Below are 18,798 nucleotides of genomic sequence, written 5' to 3'. Positions count from 1 at the left end.
AGAGGTTGAAGCAGTGGATAGTTGCAGGATAAATATTTTAACTTAATTTGCATCATATTAAACGTGTAGTTGGATGTTGTCAAACTAAACACGTTCGCCCTGTCATAGTGAAATATCAGTTGATATTAAAACTTTTCAGAAAATCAAAATAGAATGATCAAACAGTACAGTCAGCTTGCTAACCGAATCATATTGGTAAGTCAACGTCAAGCATTTGCTCATTCAATGGTAACCTTTAGCCCAAAATGTCCACCCTGTCATTGTCCACCCTATCAGCAAGCTCACATATTTTGCGCTTTGCTATTACATTGTTTGCTTGCAGTTTTTTTAAAATATAATAAATGACCAATTGCATTTCTAACAGCACATCTACTTCATACATTGAATATAAGGTTCAAAGGAAAAGCTGGGAAGTCTCGAAGGCAGCATATGGTGATATGGACCCATCTGCTCCTGGTTTTGTAATCATTTCCAGATATTAGTCTGGTCATTTGCTTTTGTAATATTTGTATCAATTGTAAATTGACTTTCCAGGCGCCCTGTACAACCGCATCAGTGTGCAGCTTGCACTTGCGGCAGGTCCTGTACATAGGCAGACTAGGAGAGGGGCTTACCCACAATGCAAAGCGGCTCCCAAGCAGAGCAGGGCTGGCAGCCTGACAGTGAACAAAAACAACAACAGGCTACACTTTCTGTTTTTTTTTATTTTGGCAAAGAAGAGCGTCTGCATGGATGGCGACCCCCGCGATCGCTGTTCCGCGCGTGCGATGATCTGAGTCCGGAAGCCAAACATGCACCCCAGCGTGATGACGTGAGTACCGCAGCGCATTTTTGAAGTGGTCCCGACGCCACAGCTGAGGTGAATTTTAGGGGGGAATTGTTTGCAGGATAGCCGAGCTGGGCTAGCTCGCTAGCTCTGTGCGTCTCTCTATGTTTGAGTGTCTTCCGGCAGCAACGGCGGCGGCGGTGCCATGAACAGCGGACTCCCAGCTTCAGCTGCTCCGCTCGGGGGTGTCGGGATACCCAATGTCAAGGTGAAGTTTTGCCGTTACTACGCGAAAGACAAAACGTGCTTCTATGGAGAGGAGTGCCAGTTTCTGCATGAGGATCCGTCCATGGCTAGCCTGAGCCCCGTCCCGTTGTCTTTGCCCGGGGGTGGCGGACCTCCAGCGGGGTATTCCCTCGGCGGTTCCGCGGCCTCCTGCCCCGCCGGCGGAGGAGGAGGAACCGGTATACCCAAGAAGAGTGAAGCCATGGGGCCTGCGGGGACCTCTCTGGACGGGTCGTTGCTAGCCAGTGAGTAACGGTTTTACTTCACAGCCGGGACCTCACTTTTGGAACCACCCGACTTTAAGAGCACACTGCTCGGGCTCGATTAAAAATTTAGCCCGGTGATTCAGTGAGGCCTCCCCGTCGCCCGAACTAATTCCAGTACATTTACCCGCCATATGCAATTCGGCATCGTCAGCTCTGTGCCGTGAATCTCACTGGGTGTCTTATTAACACTGACGTGACTATTGTCGTGGAAATGAAGCTTTAATAGCCTGTAGCAGGGGAAGTAGGCCTGGTAGTATGACAGCTGTGAGTGGGGAAAAGCACTTAACGCTAGCCAGCTTCAAGCCAGTCACTTCTAGACCAATTGGCTGTCAAATATGGTACATTATTAAACAAAAACTAATAGAATCTCGTGTGGTGTTGTGTAATAGCTAGGACGTGTTGATATTGTCTGTGAATTGTAGCTGTCTTGCTAACGTTGCTAGTGGCTAACATAACCCTCCACGAGGCAGTGTTTTGGGGTTTGTTTGTTTTTTTTTGCTCTATTTTCGCTAGTACAAGGAATTGTTGTTGTTTTTCACGTAACGAAACGAAACGGCAAGCTTTCTAATGGCTTATTAATGAAGTGATGCTGGTTCGGTGGGGGTTTAGCATTGCTGTTGCTTGCACTGTTGGAGCTGTTTACATTCTAACGAGCCCTGTGATTGGTTACACACACAAGGGAACGTTCACACTTTCTAAACGTCTTCCTCCACTCTAAAGCTAGCTAAACTCAGAAACAAGACAACACATGATAATGATGAACTTAAGGTAGTTATAAAAATCCAAGGGCCCGAGTTTACAAAAATTTACAAAACAATGATGACGATCCAAACAGAGTTTGCAAAAAAAAATTACAAAATAATGATGAAGATCCAAACACAGTTTGCAGATGGCGGTCAGGTGATGTTGGGTTTAATTTGGCACTCAAACATGCATTAAAAAGACCCTAAAATGAATAACCACTCCATAAGTTGTTAAATGAACAGGAAGTAATAAACAGCACAGTTGAGAGGCATTTGTAGTTGATAAAAACGACGGATAATAGGAGCCATAATGGCGGGCCAGAGTAACATCACAAGAGAGCTGGCCAGCCCTGGGCCTCAAAAATGTCCATGCGGATTGCCCAATTTACATCACATTTGGAAGAAAAAAAGCAATAATAAAGATCTTATGGATTTGAAAAATGGCCTTACCTAGACATTTTTGAGCGGGTTTTGTCTATTATAAATTGGGGAAATGTTGTTCAATTATTACAACGCATGTATTTGCGCTTACGAAAAATTTCAAAAGTAGCAATTAAAACTACTAAACGTGTTCTTCGTCAGCATTAGTGATGTATTGTGGTAAGGTGATTAACGCAAACGCAGTGAAACATGGAAGACAGCAGTTCCGTCGCTACTCGAATTGTGCGATCAAGAGACGTTGAGTGACCACTTCCGACAGCCAGTCAGCAGTGGATACGCATACACCTACGTCCTTGTTCAACGTTAAATTGAGTTAGCCATTTGCCCAACCAAAGCGTTCTCTGTCCTCTGCAGTTCCAGGCATGGAGGGAGCGAGTCTGAATGACGCCAACCTCACCAACTCCTACTTCAGCAGCAGCTTCATTGGGGTGAATGGATTTGGAAGTCCCGCAGACTCCAAATACTCCATGATGCAGGTACTGTAACACACACATTTAAAATTCTGCGAGGTTGGTGACCAAGCCCTGATGCTTAAATTTGTAATAGCGGGCACTCTTCCCCCCAAAATGATAATAAATGCCTATATTACTAGTTTAAACCCTTGATAGTCTCCTAACTGATCCCAAAACATTTGAAAAATGATTTAAAACTCAGCCTACAATGTTATCCTTAAAAATAGATGACTTAAAGATTTGATTTTGAACACAATGCACTGGAAGTGTGAGTAAGCTGGCATATTTGTCGCCGCTTCGCAACCTGTAAAAATAGTCAGTGATGTGTAGATGCGTGCATTTTTTGAAAACATACATTTGCTACTCACAAAACGTTAGGGATATTGGACTCCCAGGTGAAATTTCAGGATTATCCTAAACCGCACTAATAAACATTACAGGTGAAATTTGTTAGCCCTTTGCTAAACTTGAGTGAGTGCATGTCAAACTATTCAGTTTTTCAGTGCTTTTTGTACAACTTCCTGTCCTTTAACAAGGAGTTGAATTTAAAAAAAATCACAACAGGTGTTTGATCCATGAATAGACCACTACATTTCCACTGACTTCCATGCTTTTCTGTGACTCTTCCAGTCTGTGTATTTTTATGATATTTTATGTCTTTTCTTAATTTTCCTCTTTGCCATCACTGGTACTGTTCTGTGGTTCACAAAAAACGCCAAATAAGTAGCAAAAACCCAAAGAAAAATGAAATCACACTTTTTTACAATTAAATGATAATTTAGGTTTGTATGTAACAATTAGTTCCATGTCCTTCTCTGTGGTTATTGTGCTTTATCTCTTTCCTATCACTGAGAAGCTTCTGTGGTGACATCACACAACACACACTCAAACAAAAAGCCAAAGAAGCAGCCAGCTCTAACTGGTACTTTTCTGTGGTTGCATGCGTCACACAAAAAAGCCAAAGAAAAAAACAAGCACGTGGAGGTGACCATTCAGATGCTCACTGAGCTGACGTCACGCGCGACTGAAATAATTTTAACTCCAACTTTTATGACATTTTATATCGGTTAAATTGGGGCACAACGTTTCCTGGAGCCACAATATGAATAAATACAAAATACAACATAAATGCACATCCAGTAGCTTCCTTCTTTGTGTTTTGAATGCCTTCCTCTCTCTCGCTCTCTTTCTAGCGAATTACTACCAGCAGCAGCTCTCCGAGTCTCCTCAACGACGGTGCCAAGAATTTCAGCCACAGCACTCATGGTAAGACCAATGCTGCCCCAATTCTCAGTAAAATAGCTTTGCAAACCCTTCTTTTTTCTCTCCATGTAGATCCAGTCAACTCCCCATCGTCGTCGCTGTTTAGCGATTTTGGTGCTCTCGGCATTTCTCAACGGAGGAAGGTGAGCAAAAAACCCCCCCAAAAAACTAAACTATAGGAGTCCTTGGTTTGCGATGGAGATGTGGAACATATCCCCGCCATGAACAGAGGTTCATTGTAGTCAATTGTGCACCGCTTGTAACCTTGTATTTCGGGAACAAGGTGAACCATGGACCCACTTGTATAAGGTGGATTTCGTATATAACCACCTCTTTCTTTCAGGCGCCCAATCCGACAGCAAGCGAGTTCATCCCTAAAGGAGCTCCAAGAATGGCCACCATGGCTCCGTCTTCTGTCCAGGCCTTCCCCTCGCCTCTCTTTGCCCACCCGGTCCTCAGCAGCTCCACAGCCGCCGCTTTGGCTCCAGGTGCAGTCTCCTTTTTTAGTGCCCCTTTTTTTGTGAACTGCTCCAAACTCCCTCGAATTGTCTGATTTCAGGCATGTCTTTATCGGCGGGCTCGTCTCCCCTGCATTCGCCAAAAATTACGCCGCACACTTCGCCCGCCCCGCGCCGCCGCAGCCACACCCCGAACCCGGTCAACTACATGGTGCCCACCACGGCGGCCGACCCGGGCGGTCACATCATCCAGAAAGAGACTGTCGGGGGTACCACCTACTTTTATACGGACAATACCCCTGTGCCGATGGCCGGGATGGTACGTGCACATATAATTGGATATCAAATAAAGCTAATATGCCTTTGAAATCTGCTTGCTGAAATGAAAATAAAAACTGCATAATAACACTAAAATAAAGCAAAGTTACCATTGAAGGTAATGGGGAGTTTAAAAAAAAAAAAAAAAAAGTGCTTGTTGGCAAATTTGGGGCAATTTCATGGCAGTCAAAAACCATGATACTTTCGTCTGTGTGGTAACTATGTTAGCATTTGCTAGCTAAAATTAAGTTACTGCATAATAAAACTGTGGGCAAAACTCCTGGACCTCGTCTTGGTATGTGAATTTATATAATTCACATACAAGAAAGAATTACTCCGATTGTACTGGGCTGCCAGACACTTTCCAATGTCGCAGTAAGTTCCACTTCCTGTTCTATGGCAATCATCTCGCATTTCCTCGCTGAGCTGCAGTCTGGCGAGATTTGCCAAAATCTTGTTGCAAGTGCGACTGGTTTGAACTAAGTTGGTTTGACTTTTGAGCCATGTTTTTCCAGAACATTTGTCTGTACTCCGATTGTTATATAGTATTGTAGTGATTCTCGAAGTGTTGTACTTTTTTAAAATAATTTTTTTTTAATAACACTTCTGTGATCCGTGTTTGTGCAGACTCTAGCGTTCAGTTGGAGAATGCTTCGCGTACTAAGTTTTCATTTCTCGATAAATAGGAAGCTGTGTTTCTGGTTTCACTGCAGGTGTTTCCAACCTACCATATCTACCCCCCCACTGCGCCCCACGTGGCCTACATGCAGCCCAAAGCCAACGCCCCGTCCTTCTTTATGGCCGATGAACTCCGACAGGTATTTCCCCACCACCTCTTTTTGCTATCCCACAAACGTCGCTTGGGACCTGCCGCTAACATCTGCCGTCACGCTTCAGGAATTAATAAACCGACACCTGATCACCATGGCTCAGATCGACCACTCGGAAAACGCAGGTAGAGCTTCCGAAACCTACCCGCGACAACAAATAAACGATGAAAGTCAATAATGGTCTCCTGTCTTGTGCAGACGTACCGTCCGAGGTGGACAGCTACCATAGCTTGTTCCCCCTGGAGGCCCTGCCCCCACCCAACCGCATGCAGAAGACCAGCAACTTCAGCTACATCACGTCCTGCTACAAGGCGGTCAACAGCAAGGATGACCTGCCCTACTGCCTGAGGAGGATACACGGTAACCACACATCTTAGTGACACCAACTTGATCCTGTATGCATTTTAGGGCTGCAACAATTAATTGAGTAACTCGAATTATTCAATTATAAAAAAATGTCAAAGCAAAATCTCTGCCTCGAAGCTTCGCAAGGATAATTTTTCTACATGGACTAATGTTACCAATGTCGCACTCACCACTTTGTGTAGAAACAAGTTGGCGCGATGGCAGCGAGCCAAGAGAAAAGAGTGTAGAAGAATGTCCAAAGTTTGGGATCATTTCACATTTAACAAGGAAGATAAAGTGCAATGTGTATCACAAAGGCAGATCTAAGATTACCAACACTTGGTAACACATCATCCATCCATCCATTTTCTGAGACGCTTCTCCTCACTAGGGTCGCGGGTAACACACATCAATGTTAGCTAATTTAATATAGCCTACTGTTGCTAGTTATAAATGTGACCCGCCGTTTAAAGCCATCCACACTCAAAGTCACAGATACTACAGTGGAACAAGAGTACGGTGACTCCAAGTGCACAAAATTAACACCTCTACCTCACAGGCACATGTTATTGTGTTAAATAGTACAGAATCTATTTTTATCTGATTGTTCGATTAATGGCTGGGATAATCGGTAGAATACTCGATTAGAAAAATATTCGATAGCAGCAGCCCTTAATGTGTTTGGTTCATTTCATGTTTCATCGTTCAGGCTTCCGCCTCGTCAACACCAAGTGCATGATGCTGGTGGACATGTGGAAGAAGATTCAGCACTCCAATTCGGTCACCCTGAGAGAGGTCTTCACCACAAAGGCCTTTGGAGACCACTGTGAGTCAATGTAAATTTCACCCAACCTCCGCAAATCAAATGGAACACTGTACCACAAAACTAAAGTGTATGCAACTCCATTACTATTGAATCAATATTTAGTGCAACTACATGAATCCCTCACTCAATTGATAATTTTTTTTTTCATAAAATGTATTTTTGATGAAAATTGAAAAAAAAGATGAAATATAATGGGAGTTAGTGTATATTTGAAAAAAAACAAAAACCTGTATATATTTGATATTGCTGTCCATATATTTAACATATAATTTAATGTAAAGGAAAAAAATATTTAAAAACTAAATAATAAATAAACATCCATCCATCCGTTTTCCACACCGCTTATAGAGCCGCGGGGCCTAGGCTCCAGCTCACCTTGAGAGAACTCAAATGATTTTTTTTTCTGAGATTTGTTTTCAAAATTTTTGATAGTCAGACATGCTGCATGTCACATTGACCCATAAACATTTTTGGTGTACTCCAAAAAAATTAACATAACAGGAATGTTTTGTTTTTTGTTCATGTTTACAGTAAATTATATTTATTTAAATTTGTATTTTCTCTGCCCCCTCAGCCTTGGTGTTCTCTTATGACTTCCACGCGGGTGCAGAAACCATGTTCAGCCGACACTTCAGCGACCCAGCGGCCGACTCATATTTCACCAAGCGGAAATGGGGTGAGTGGCTCTTTCTCCAAATAGTTTCTTCCCTTTTTTTTTTTTCTTTTTCTTGACGCACTTTGTTTTGGTGACCCACTAACAGGTGCTAATTAGGTCACCCGCTTAGGCACTTAAATCCAATTAAGGTGTGGATATTATTTGATGTAGAAGGCAGTGGGGAGCACACAAAGTTAGGGATCCATTCTATTTTTTTATTTATTCATTTATTGATGGTAATGCAAGCGAGACATGGAACTAAGGAGGAAATTGTGGCTGAAAGTGATCTTAAGGCCGGTGCTGTTTGTGGGCCTCATCAACAGGAACTGGGCAATGTCTGGCGTGCAGGCAAACAACAACATGCCAGAAAACTCACCGCTTTTTGCGAGCGTGTCAAACTTCAATGAAGTAAAACTACTCTACCTTGGAAAACTGGCACTGGAAAGTGAATGATGTACTGCTGCTCTGGTCATTTTCACCTTTTTTTTTTTTTTTTTTGGTCCAGGTGGAGCTTTGAGCCAGAAATGTGTCAACCTATTGTTGAAGTCGACGTAGCTGAGTTTCAGTCGATTAAATTCTTTTTCCCGAGTCATAAGTCATTATGCAGCTTTCGACTAAGTGCTGTTTATGTAAAGAGCATGCTAAAATTGAGTTGTACACAGTGTAATAAATAAAGTAAAATTACGCTACCGTTGAAGTCAGGTGATGGACAGTGAAAAGTTTTCTTGTTAATTAGCTTTTCTGGTCATTTGTGTGCCATTATTAGGCCATTATGCAGTTTACGTTAGCATTTACTTGCTAAAATATAATTAACACTGCCCTATAAAACTAAAATAAAGTAAAACTACTCAAACTTTGAAGACGGAGGGTGAAATATTACCTTGTTGGTGAGCTTCTCTGGACATTTTTGTGCCTTTTTGTAAACCATTATGCTAGCCAATGTTAGCCATTTATGGTATCATAAGCTTGCTAAAAATACGTTGCGTACTGTATCGTAAAACCAAAATAAGTAAAAATTATTGTACCTTGGAAGACAGTTAATGGAGAGTGAAAAGTTGGCAAGTTTCTTGGGTCATGTTTGTGCTGTTCCCGAGCCATTATGCTAGCCAGTGTTAGACATTAGCATTTAAGTTAGCATCCGCTTGCTAAAATTGCATTAAACCATATCATAAAAATAAAATAAAGATACTCTACATTTGACTATGTTTTAAAACAAAAAATATGCCGGTTGTTTGCAAGCCTCTTGGGTAATTTTTCTACCTGTCATAAGCATTATGCTTCGGGTGTGTGGTATTTTTGTTAGCATCTGCTTGCTTAAATTAAGCTGAACACTGTACATCAAACCTATAAATGTATTTCCTGTATTGCTTATGCTTAGTAGGGTTTCATGTGAAGTGTAATTTGACAGTTTTTATTAGGAATACCATGTTTTTCATTTACGAGTATTGACTCATGAGTATTCACCATTGCAGAGTATCGATATCCCTAGTCCTTTTAATACACAAAATTACACTTGATACAATTGCAAACTAATTGTGACGATACGTTTCTTTCCTTCTTATTTCTGACTCGCCAATATGTCCAACTACTGGCAAGGATGACTTAAATTTTTTTTTGCCTCAAGTATTGGTGACTGGGATTGGCAGCCATAACTAGTACCTGATACCTTGAAATAAGGCAGGTATTGACCTGATTCTGATAGTGTATTGGTACTCGCCCATTTGTAGTTATTATTGTTTACATGCAATTGTCATGTTCTCTCTCAGTGCTTTTTAGAAGCCAAACTCTAAATTACAATCAATAGTGAGTGCAAAAGCTCTCGGTGACAAGATAAGGTAGTTGTCAGTTTGCGTGATTAAAAAAAAAAAGTGTGTGTGTATGTGCAGGACAACACGAGCCTCCCCCGCCGCGGCAGCACGCCGGCTTGCTGCCCGAGTCGCTCATCTGGGCCTACATTGTCCAGCTCAGCTCGGCCCTGCGCACCATCCACACGGCGGGCCTGGCGTGCCGCGTCATGGAGCCCAGCAAGATCCTCATCACGGGCAAGACCAGGTTTGTCCTGTGCTGCATAAACACAAGCTACAACATTAGGTACACCTGAACATTCCAACTGGAAAATATTGTCGTATGCCTTATCCGATTATGCTTAAACCACCCCACACCACCTCAAAAAAAAAAAAAACATTCTGGATAAGCGGTATCAGCCAAACAATGATTGCAAATTTCAAAAGAATCAACAGTATTGTGATAATATTGAGCCCAGTCTTAGTTGTCATTTTTACTCAAGGAGAAGTCTTACATGTGTTCAAAAGTGGCCATAACCCTCTTATGTTACAGGTCAAATTGACCCACTTTTACATTTAAAGAAAATTTAACAAAGTAATAATGTATTTTTATATTAATTGTTCTTTTTTATTATTATTAATATTTTTTCAAAAAGCTAAACATGCAGCTGGTCATGTTTACAATTTTGGTGTTCCAAAGAAACAAAAATAACAATCAGTAATGAATACATGTTTTTGAGAGATACATAAAAAAAAAAAAAAAAAAAATCCAAATTAAAACAATTAGCTGTGATCCTGAATAGACAGTTGAAAATATATGGTCAAAAGGGGTGTGTATTAAATTTTTTTTGTGAGGAAATTTTGTAGGCTTTTGTACAAAAAATTCCCTATAATTAGTAGAAATGTGACTTTTTAATTAAGAAATGTTAGCGCGCACAATACATGCTAAATCTGAGCGCTAAAAACAACAAATACATATAAATCCAAAGTGTGTAAAAAGTCTGGTTACTTGCACGTGTGCAACTCTTTTGTACAATTTCTCACTATAGTCTTATGTATAAAACTTAAACAACAGCCATTTGTGATCATCTCCTGACTTTTTGAGAACATTTAGTAAGATTTGGTGCAAAAACTGCTCTGAAATTAGTTGAAAGAGAGTGAACTTGCTTAATGCAAGTTCCTCACAATAGAGCATTGAGTAATGGTTAAAATTGGAAGTCCCACGCGCTTAGTTTCCTTTATGTAACCATATAGTAGTTTACATTAGAGCATCCACACTTACCGATACAAACTACTGGTTTTCTGTATGTGCAGGTTACGTGTTAACTGTGTCGGCGTATTCGACGTCTTAACGTTCGACAACAGTCAGACCAACCATCTGGCCCTGATGCCGCAATACCAGGTGGTCACCGCGACCGGAGCCCCGCGTCACCGTTACCAGGGATTTAAAGTCCGCTTTTTTGTTTTCAGCAAGCTGACCTGGTGTCGCTGGGCAAAGTAGTACTGGCGCTGGCGTGCAACTCTCTGGCCGGCATCCAGAGGGAGAACCTGCAGAAGGCCATGGAGCTGGTGTCCATCAACTACTCGTCAGACCTCAAGAACCTTATACTGTAAGAAAAGGGGCGGAAATTAGGGTGTTTGCTGTCTGGTTGTAACGGTACGCCAAAACCTGATGTGTTGCCATAGCACTAAGTACTTCCTCTCCCTTACTCAATGTTCAGGTGTGGGTACTCGGTACACCCCTGTACCCCAACGAAAAATCGAACATAAACGTCTCCAAGTCCAATTTTGACTGTTAAGCATGATGTAAATTTGCTTCTTTCCATGCTTCCAGATATCTGCTGACTGAACAGTCCCGCCTCCGCAGCGTCAACGACATCATGCCGATGATCGGAGCCCGATTTTACACGCAACTGGACGCATCGCAAATGCGGAACGACGTCATCGAGGAGGACCTGGCCAAGGTAATCTACCCTTGGTGTGTGGAAACACGCATGGCGTCCAGTGAGTAAACCCGAGTAAAGTTCCCATAGACGCTGCAGTATATTACACTCCCCAGTCTCTGCCTCGCTGCAGTGCTCATTTTCTTCCTGACCTCATTGTCCCCTCAGATAAAATGTATCTCTTGGCTGCTAGGAAAATACAGGAGACCCTCATTCTCCTTCATTGTTGTTGATTCTTATGCCTTCTAAAAAATCGTTTTTAAAACTTCTAAAGCCTGTGCTCAAAAGAATTGGTATAATTTTGCCCTGTAATTGGTAGAAAATAAAAAAGAAATTGAGGGTTACCTACTCAAAATGGTTTTTTTTTTAAGTAACAAATGCTATGAAAGTAAAAATCCAACATACTGTATTATAAAAAAGGCCAAATATATCAAAGGGGTAGATCACAAAGATGTAAAATCCCTTTTATATCATCTAAAGATGTTTTAATTAAGAATGCTAATGAAAATAACACTAAATCTCACCCCTGACCAAATTATGTCCAATCACCTAATTTTGTTGTGTGTATTAGTTTTCTTCAATCTTCTAAAAGCTTTTTCTCAAAAGAATTTAATAGGATTTGTTCCAAAAGTGTCGCCATAATTAGTAGAAACTGGACTCTTTTTGGAGCTTTAATTGATGAATAATAATTTTTTTTTTTTAATTAAGGAATCTTATCAAAATAATTGCTAAACTTCACTCCTGAACACATTTAAAAAAATAGTTCTGGTTTCTCACATATTTTGTCAGTAAAATTTCTTACAAAATTCCTCAATTACAAGTCCAATCACCGAGTTGTGTATAAAACCTAAAGAACAACAAGACAACACTTTTAATCATCTACGACCTTTTTTCCAGAGAGAATTTAGTAGAATTTGGTATAAGAACTGTACTGAAATTAGTTTTAAAGAAAAATTTTGAGGTTTTACTTTAAAACAGTAGTTCTCAAACATTTTACACCAAATACCACCTCAAAAAATAGTTTTATTACTATGAAGTGTAAAGCTGTATTTATTGTTGCAAGCTGCTGTAACATTTAGCAGTTTAACCCTGTGCTTAAATATAGGAAGAAAATAGCTACCCTTAAGTAATGGTTCAATTAAAATGTTTTTCCATATTAAGTTTATATAAAACATTTACCTAAACTTAAATGTGAATGTATTGTACTTACAAGTTAATTACAACTGAACAGTACTGGATTAGGAAAAAAAAAAAAACGTAAGTCACTGTTACAGTTTGAGCATTTGATTACGTGATTCTTTAGCGTCCCACCAGAAGAGTCCGCGTACCACAAATGGTAGAAAATGGCACACTCGAGGATCAATGACTTATAAAATTTAAAATCTTCATGCCAAACATGGTAGCCTATCTTGGCCCTATTGTCCTCGGTGATGGTTAAGGCATGCATCTGTTTTTTAGGAGGTGCAAAATGGCCGCCTCTTCCGCCTGCTAGCCAAACTGGGCACCATCAACGAGAGGCCCGAGTAAGTCCGCCGCCGGATCTGCGTGCTCCGTTTGCACTGTTGTGGTGTAAACGGTTAAAAACCGGCGTGCCCGTGTGAGTTCCAGGTTCCAGAAGGACCCCACGTGGTCGGAAACGGGCGACCGCTACCTGCTCAAGCTTTTCCGGGACCACCTGTTTCACCAGGTGACCGAAGCCGGGACGCCGTGGATCGACCTCAGCCACATCGTCTCCTGTCTCAACAAAGTCAGTTAAGTTTACGGGCAATAACGCTCTCAAACGCGCCATCAATATAATGTTTCATTTCAGTGAGCACAAGGTGAGGTTACACAATGATACTGCCACTGTAGTAGTTTAGCAAACTGGAAGTGCTTTTCGCACCTCAATTCTTCCTCTTTTTTTTTTTCCCCCTCTTGCTTCAGCTTGATGATAAAGAAAATATAGAAATATCCTGTTGTCTTGAAAAAGAAACGTACAACAGTGTCTCAAAATAGTCATAAAGAAATTTTTTGTTATTTAAAAACTGTCTATTTTGCTGTCTGGGTCTTAAATTTTCATCTTGTGTGAAGACAGACTATTTTTAAGTAACATAGTTACTTTTGTTTCTGTCATTTTTAAATAGTCTCTAGTCTATAGAGATTTTATATCATGTTTCTTCGTATCGACATTTATTGAAATAGAATTGGGAAAAATAGTCAAATGTCACATTGTTAGGTCACGTTAAAATAGGCTCTCGTCTTATTTTTTTATATTCATTTTAAAAATCTCTACTTAAACATCACATTAATTATAAAAAAATTTACTCATTTTAAAATCTGTTTTTATAATTGTAATTGTACTAATTTTTAAGTCCGTTATAATTGTCTTTTTTAGATTTTCTTTTACTTGAGGACTCTAAAAGTAGTCTACGTATATTTTTAAAATATTTCTATGCATTTTATATTTTAGTTTTTTTTTTCTTTCTCGGTTTTTTGACCTGAGAAGAAAAGAATAGTCTATGTATTTTTTAATATTAATTCATATATTTTTGTTATATATTCATGTCTTTTCGTCATCACCAACAATTATTTTCATTTGAGGACATGTTTATTTTATTTATCTCCGTCTAGCAATAAAAAAAAGTCTACATTTTAAATTTCAAAATTTTTAAAATATTTTATTTTTTGTCTTATCGTATTTTTCTTTCTTTTTTTCTGTGTGTCACTATTTCTTTTAAAAAATGTATATATATTTTGTACCACCCCAAAAAAGCTGGACGCGGGTGGTCCGGAGAAGATCAGCCTGGTGTCACGGGACGAGAAAAGCGTGCTAGTGGTGACCTACTCGGACCTGAAGCGCTGCTTCGACAGCACCTTCCAGGAGCTGCAGGCGGCCGCATCCGGTTCCTTGTAGCGGTGCCCCCACTGGCCTGGCGGGCGCACTACTATTGCACTACGGCGGGCCATCCACCGACCGAACGAGCCAATGGGCGAGCTCGTGGAGACATTTCAACATCAGCATTTTTGCCGGGAAGGCCTCAGTCGCATACACTGTCCACTGGGAAGGCTTTTGTTTCCCCTCTAAAGTGTATTTTTTTTAGTGTTTCCTAAAAAAAACAAAAAAAAACAAAACAAAACAAAGCCCGCAAGCTGGAAAAAGGATGAAAGTGACAGACGCTTGGAACGGCGAATCATGAATTATTCTTTTTTTTTTTTTTTTTTTTTTGTAATTTTGGGGGAACAAACTGACGCAAACCACCTGGTTCTTGCTTTTATCGTTTCTGTCTACCGCTGTGTATGTGTGTGCGTGTGTGTGTGTGTGTGTGGGGGGGGGTGGTATCTTTCTGAGGAGGATGCACTAAGATTTTAATTTTGGCTGGGGTTATTTTTTTATGTGTGAATGAGTGGCCTACAGGGTGTACAGAGTCACACACAAAGATGGAATTATTACATGAAATCCAGCTTTTTTTCCTATTAGAGACTTTTTAAATGGAACACCCCCACCCCAACCCCAAGGAAAGGACAAACCACTGGGTTGAGGTGCAGGAGGCCTTGCTTCCGGTTGACGGACGCTATGGTGACGAGCTGTTCGTTTGGTTGTAAGCCCACCCCCAGCACCCTTGTGTTTGGCAGCTGCCTCTTTACGGAATGTCGCCCGCCCCTTTTTTTTTTTTTTTTTTTTTTTTTTTTAAACAAAAACACTTTTTGGTGTGTGTTTTTGCCGAAGCGGGAGGGCTAACTTTCTTATCTGTGGACCAATGCCAGCAGGGTGACGGGGAACGAGACGAAGGATGACGGAAAAGGTGGCTAACCATCCACGCTGCCACCCACCACCCCCCCTGATGATTGAATGTGATCGGCCGTCATTGGTCAGGATTGTTCACGGCGCTCCTATGTGCTTCTATTGCGGTATTTCAAAAAACACCAAAAACACAATTCTGAACACTGCTCTTACCCTCCCACACAAGAAAAATAATGACATCATAGATCAGACCCTGAAAGGAATAAGTGGGCGACTTGGTGGGTGGTGGTGCTGACTGTGTTAGATAATGTACTAAACAGACACATTTGGTGAATGTGGTGCTTTAGAATCCCCCAACGCATGCACACACACACGCACACACACACACACCCTCTCACACACTTACACACACTCCACAAACACCATCTTAGTATGTTTTTTGCCCCTCTCGTGATCCAATGTCTCAAACTTTGCAATATTTGTGTGTACAGCAGTATTTTAATAAAGAATACCGAAAGTAATCTTGTTTTGTTTATAAAAAAAAAAGACTAAAAAGGGAGTAAATGTATGAGGAATGGACAGTATTAAAAAAAATAATAATAATCTACACATCAAGTTACATTCAAAACTAATGACTAGTTATCTCTTTAAAAGATTACAGCATTAACATGTTTTAGTACAAACATACGTCCATTGTGATAAGGGATCAAGTCGTGTCCTTTTCAATGATTGAGAGTATTTAGAAGATTTTGTACAAAATTGCACTGTATTTGCTGTATTTTATATGAATTGTTAATGAAACTTGTTAAATGTTTGAACAAATTCCAACTCAATTTTCATGAAAACGTGTTAAATCCTGAATACCACACACAGCCGTTTCCATGTTTTCCAGGAAGCTTTTCTGTAAAAATTAGTATGATTTTTAACAAAAATTGGACAGTATGATTCGTAAGAAAATGGCATTTTGTGAGGGTGGGGGGTCAATTTGGCTAAATTGGAGATTTTGAAAAATAGCAATTGCACAATAGTTGGTAGACTTCAGAAATTCTCATGAGAATACGTAGTGGGTTTTTGCACTGTAATTAGTAAAATATTTTTAAAAAAGGGTGTCAATTAAACATTTTGTATGAATTCCTACTAAATTCAAAATGTCAAACCTGTCAAAATAAGGAGGACAACAACAAAAATTGCACTGTGATGAGTAGAAAAATAATCAGTTTTTTCACATGCAAAACATTTTTGGCCATTTTGAAAAGGTAAAATATATATATTCTTTAGTGTTTTTGAAACAAGTTGTATGAATTCCCACTAAATTGTCATGAGAACTTACAGGTATGTGACACACACAAACTCACTCACATACACATATCCAGCATATAACGTCAGCATAAAAGGAGCATTTCCTCCCTTTCAGCACAATATGAGGTACCAATACAACTACAAGCTCGAATTGTTACACTTTCATATTAATGGGAGAAGAAAACCGAGTTGTAGTTGGGAGGAGGGGAGCCACCCCGGTCCGAATCCCACCGGGATGCGAACGTGCCCGACCCGTTGCCATGGAGACGTGGGGCTTCCTTGCACGGGAAGGCCCGGTTGCGCCCGGCGTCGTTCCTCCACGACAGACGCTGCAGCTCCTCTGACGGTAGGACCATGCCGCTGTCACCTTCCTGAAGCACACACGTGTCGCTAATTATGTATGTATGTATGTGTGTGTGTGTGTGTGTTTCCTCACCTCAGATCCATGATGCTCGTCCTCACAGGGAATCTCCTCAAACGTGTCCAGCGTGGCCACCACGGAACGCATGTAACTGTGCACAACCGCGCTCGTGTCATTTTTCGCTATCGACGATAGCTTGTGAACTTCGACATTTTTTTTTTTTTTTAACTTGAAAATTTGTAAAATAAATATCTATTTTAGATATATTTATATATATTTATTTTCAGTTCCAGAATTGGCCGCTGTTGTTCACTGGCAATGCAGGCAGAGAATGGGACTGACGTGCTTCCGGGTCACAGATATACAATATGACGATCCAATTCTAAAAGACGTACCTCCCTTGCCTATTTGGCAGCCATGTTGAATGTGGGGCATTGTTGTGTGTAGAGCGCAAGCAGAGAGAGAGAGAGAGAGAGCGAGCGAGAGGGAGCAGCATGGCGGCAGTGTTAACTGAGGAAAACTGTCCTTAGAGTATCGAACGTGCTATTTTTGGTACTGTAACCTTTTTTTTGTCAAGCCATTCACCTTTGGCAACAGACTTGGAACTAGGAAGCACACTAATTCCTCATGGCTCATGAAAGCGAATCGCCTATGATGAGTACTGTGTGTCAACAATGTCACCATGACCAAGCATATCGGAAGAACATTCCACCCCCAGCCCCCCGGCCGCTATTAGTCTGTTCTATCGAGGTTCCACAGTTTTTATTTTTTTTAGACAAATGCACACCTATGGGCAATTTAGAGTAAGTATGTCATGTCTTTTTCCCCAAAATGTACTATATCTGCAGTAAAATGGAACTAAGCTAAAAGTAATACCAAAAAAATGAAATGAAATAAACGTGTGGTAAACTGTAATAAAATCATGGACAGTATTTACCTCAAGTTAGTGACAGCAAGAGGCTTTTCTCGGAAGGTCTTGCTGCCGTTCCCGGACTCCACACGAGATCCCAGGGGAATGTAATCCTTCCCGTCCTAGCAATGCAAATCAAACTTTTTTTTTTTTCTCAAGACGAGGTCCACCTGCTTGCTGCAGTGACCCTTTTTTTTTCTTGTATAAAAAAAATACATGATTAGAATATTTACCTTTTTAAGGGTACTTAAAAAAAAAATCTTATCAAACACATTTTTTACAGTATTTCCACATTTATTTATTTACAAAAATTACACTTACTATTAGTAGAAATTAGATTTTTTTTTTTGTCAATATAAATGAAAATAAAAGCCCTCAATAGTGTTTCGGACTGACTTGCTGCACCATGGATTGAAGCAGGTCTCCCAGGATCTCCACCAGGTCGGAGAAGGAGGGTCTCTCGGTGGGCTCGGCCTCCCAGCAGGCCAGCATGGTCCTATAACTGGACGACATGCGCACGTACAAAAACAACGTTAACTCCAGCCGCATCAATCGAGAACGACTTCACGTGGCGACCTCACATGTCGGGCGTGCTGTATTCGGGCGCTCTCATCCTGGTTCCCGCCTTCAGTCTGCGGCAAAACTCCTCGTCGATATGCTGGCCGGGATACGGCGACGCCCCTAGAGTACGCGCATGGGTTTTTTAAAATAGTGTTATAAATTTAAGGGGAGGAGGGGAAATCAAGTGTTATGAGAGTAAATACATTTTTGGGGGTGGAAAATAGTTGCATATTTTCTAAATAAAAAGTTCCCTATTATGATAAAAAAAAATGAAAATTTGAGGGCAAAAATTGGAATTTTGTAAGAATAATTTTGTTTTTTTTGGGGGGGGGGTGGGTGAAAAAAGTTGTATATTTCTGACAAAAATAGACACATATTTCCGAAAAAAGAAGTTGCCAATTTTCAGGATTAATTTGTACATTTGGGAATTGTTTTTAAAATTTCATGCAAATAAATTGTGATTTTTTTTTTTGGATTGGTGAAAAAAAATGTTTTTTGTTCTTAAAGTCACTTATCTAACATACAGACACTACAATATGTATTATATTTTCTATACATTTTATACTTGGAG

General features: G+C 40.5%; 2 protein-coding genes across 7 annotated transcripts in view; one reads left to right on the top strand and one right to left on the bottom strand.

Annotated features, from left to right (window-relative positions):
• Positions 1–616: 616 nt before the first annotated feature.
• pan3 (poly(A) specific ribonuclease subunit PAN3) lies at positions 617–15,617 on the top strand. Of its 3 annotated transcripts, XM_061757980.1 has the most exons (19): positions 618–811; positions 953–1,296; positions 2,856–2,977; positions 4,147–4,219; positions 4,289–4,359; positions 4,560–4,704; positions 4,776–4,993; positions 5,706–5,810; positions 5,890–5,947; positions 6,021–6,182; positions 6,877–6,993; positions 7,568–7,669; positions 9,535–9,700; positions 10,747–10,834; positions 10,903–11,042; positions 11,267–11,396; positions 12,834–12,898; positions 12,984–13,122; positions 14,128–15,617. In XM_061757980.1, exons 1-19 carry the CDS (start codon positions 792–794, stop codon positions 14,266–14,268), a joined length of 2,406 nt encoding a protein of 801 aa, XP_061613964.1. In that variant the 5' UTR covers positions 618–791; the 3' UTR covers positions 14,269–15,617. The 3 variants fall into 3 exon arrangements, with proteins under 3 accessions (XP_061613962.1, XP_061613963.1, XP_061613964.1); XM_061757978.1 differs by having other exon boundaries at positions 617–811; positions 4,147–4,359; XM_061757979.1 differs by having other exon boundaries at positions 617–811; positions 888–1,296; positions 4,147–4,359.
• A 44-nt stretch (positions 15,618–15,661) lies between these two features.
• flt1 (fms related receptor tyrosine kinase 1) overlaps positions 15,662–18,798 on the bottom strand; it is a 29,564-nt gene continuing 26,427 nt past the window's right edge. The window contains exons 25-29 of one of the 4 annotated variants that reach the window (XM_061757975.1): positions 18,248–18,347; positions 18,072–18,168; positions 17,694–17,788; positions 16,832–16,907; positions 15,662–16,766 (exon numbers count right to left, since the gene is read on the bottom strand). In XM_061757975.1, coding sequence (XP_061613959.1) covers positions 16,563–16,766; positions 16,832–16,907; positions 17,694–17,788; positions 18,072–18,168; positions 18,248–18,347 — 572 coding nt within the window. In that variant the 3' untranslated portion in view covers positions 15,662–16,562. Of the gene's footprint in view, positions 16,767–16,831; positions 16,908–17,693; positions 17,789–18,062; positions 18,169–18,247; positions 18,348–18,798 lie in introns of all 4 variants that reach the window. The other 3 variants (XM_061757974.1, XM_061757976.1, XM_061757977.1) reach the window with 3 other exon arrangements.

The sequence above is a fragment of the Phyllopteryx taeniolatus genome, chromosome 20 (genome assembly GCF_024500385.1).
Source record: "Phyllopteryx taeniolatus isolate TA_2022b chromosome 20, UOR_Ptae_1.2, whole genome shotgun sequence".
Classification (NCBI taxonomy): domain Eukaryota; kingdom Metazoa; phylum Chordata; class Actinopteri; order Syngnathiformes; family Syngnathidae; genus Phyllopteryx; species Phyllopteryx taeniolatus.
This window is presented reverse-complemented; position numbering and strand designations above follow the sequence as displayed.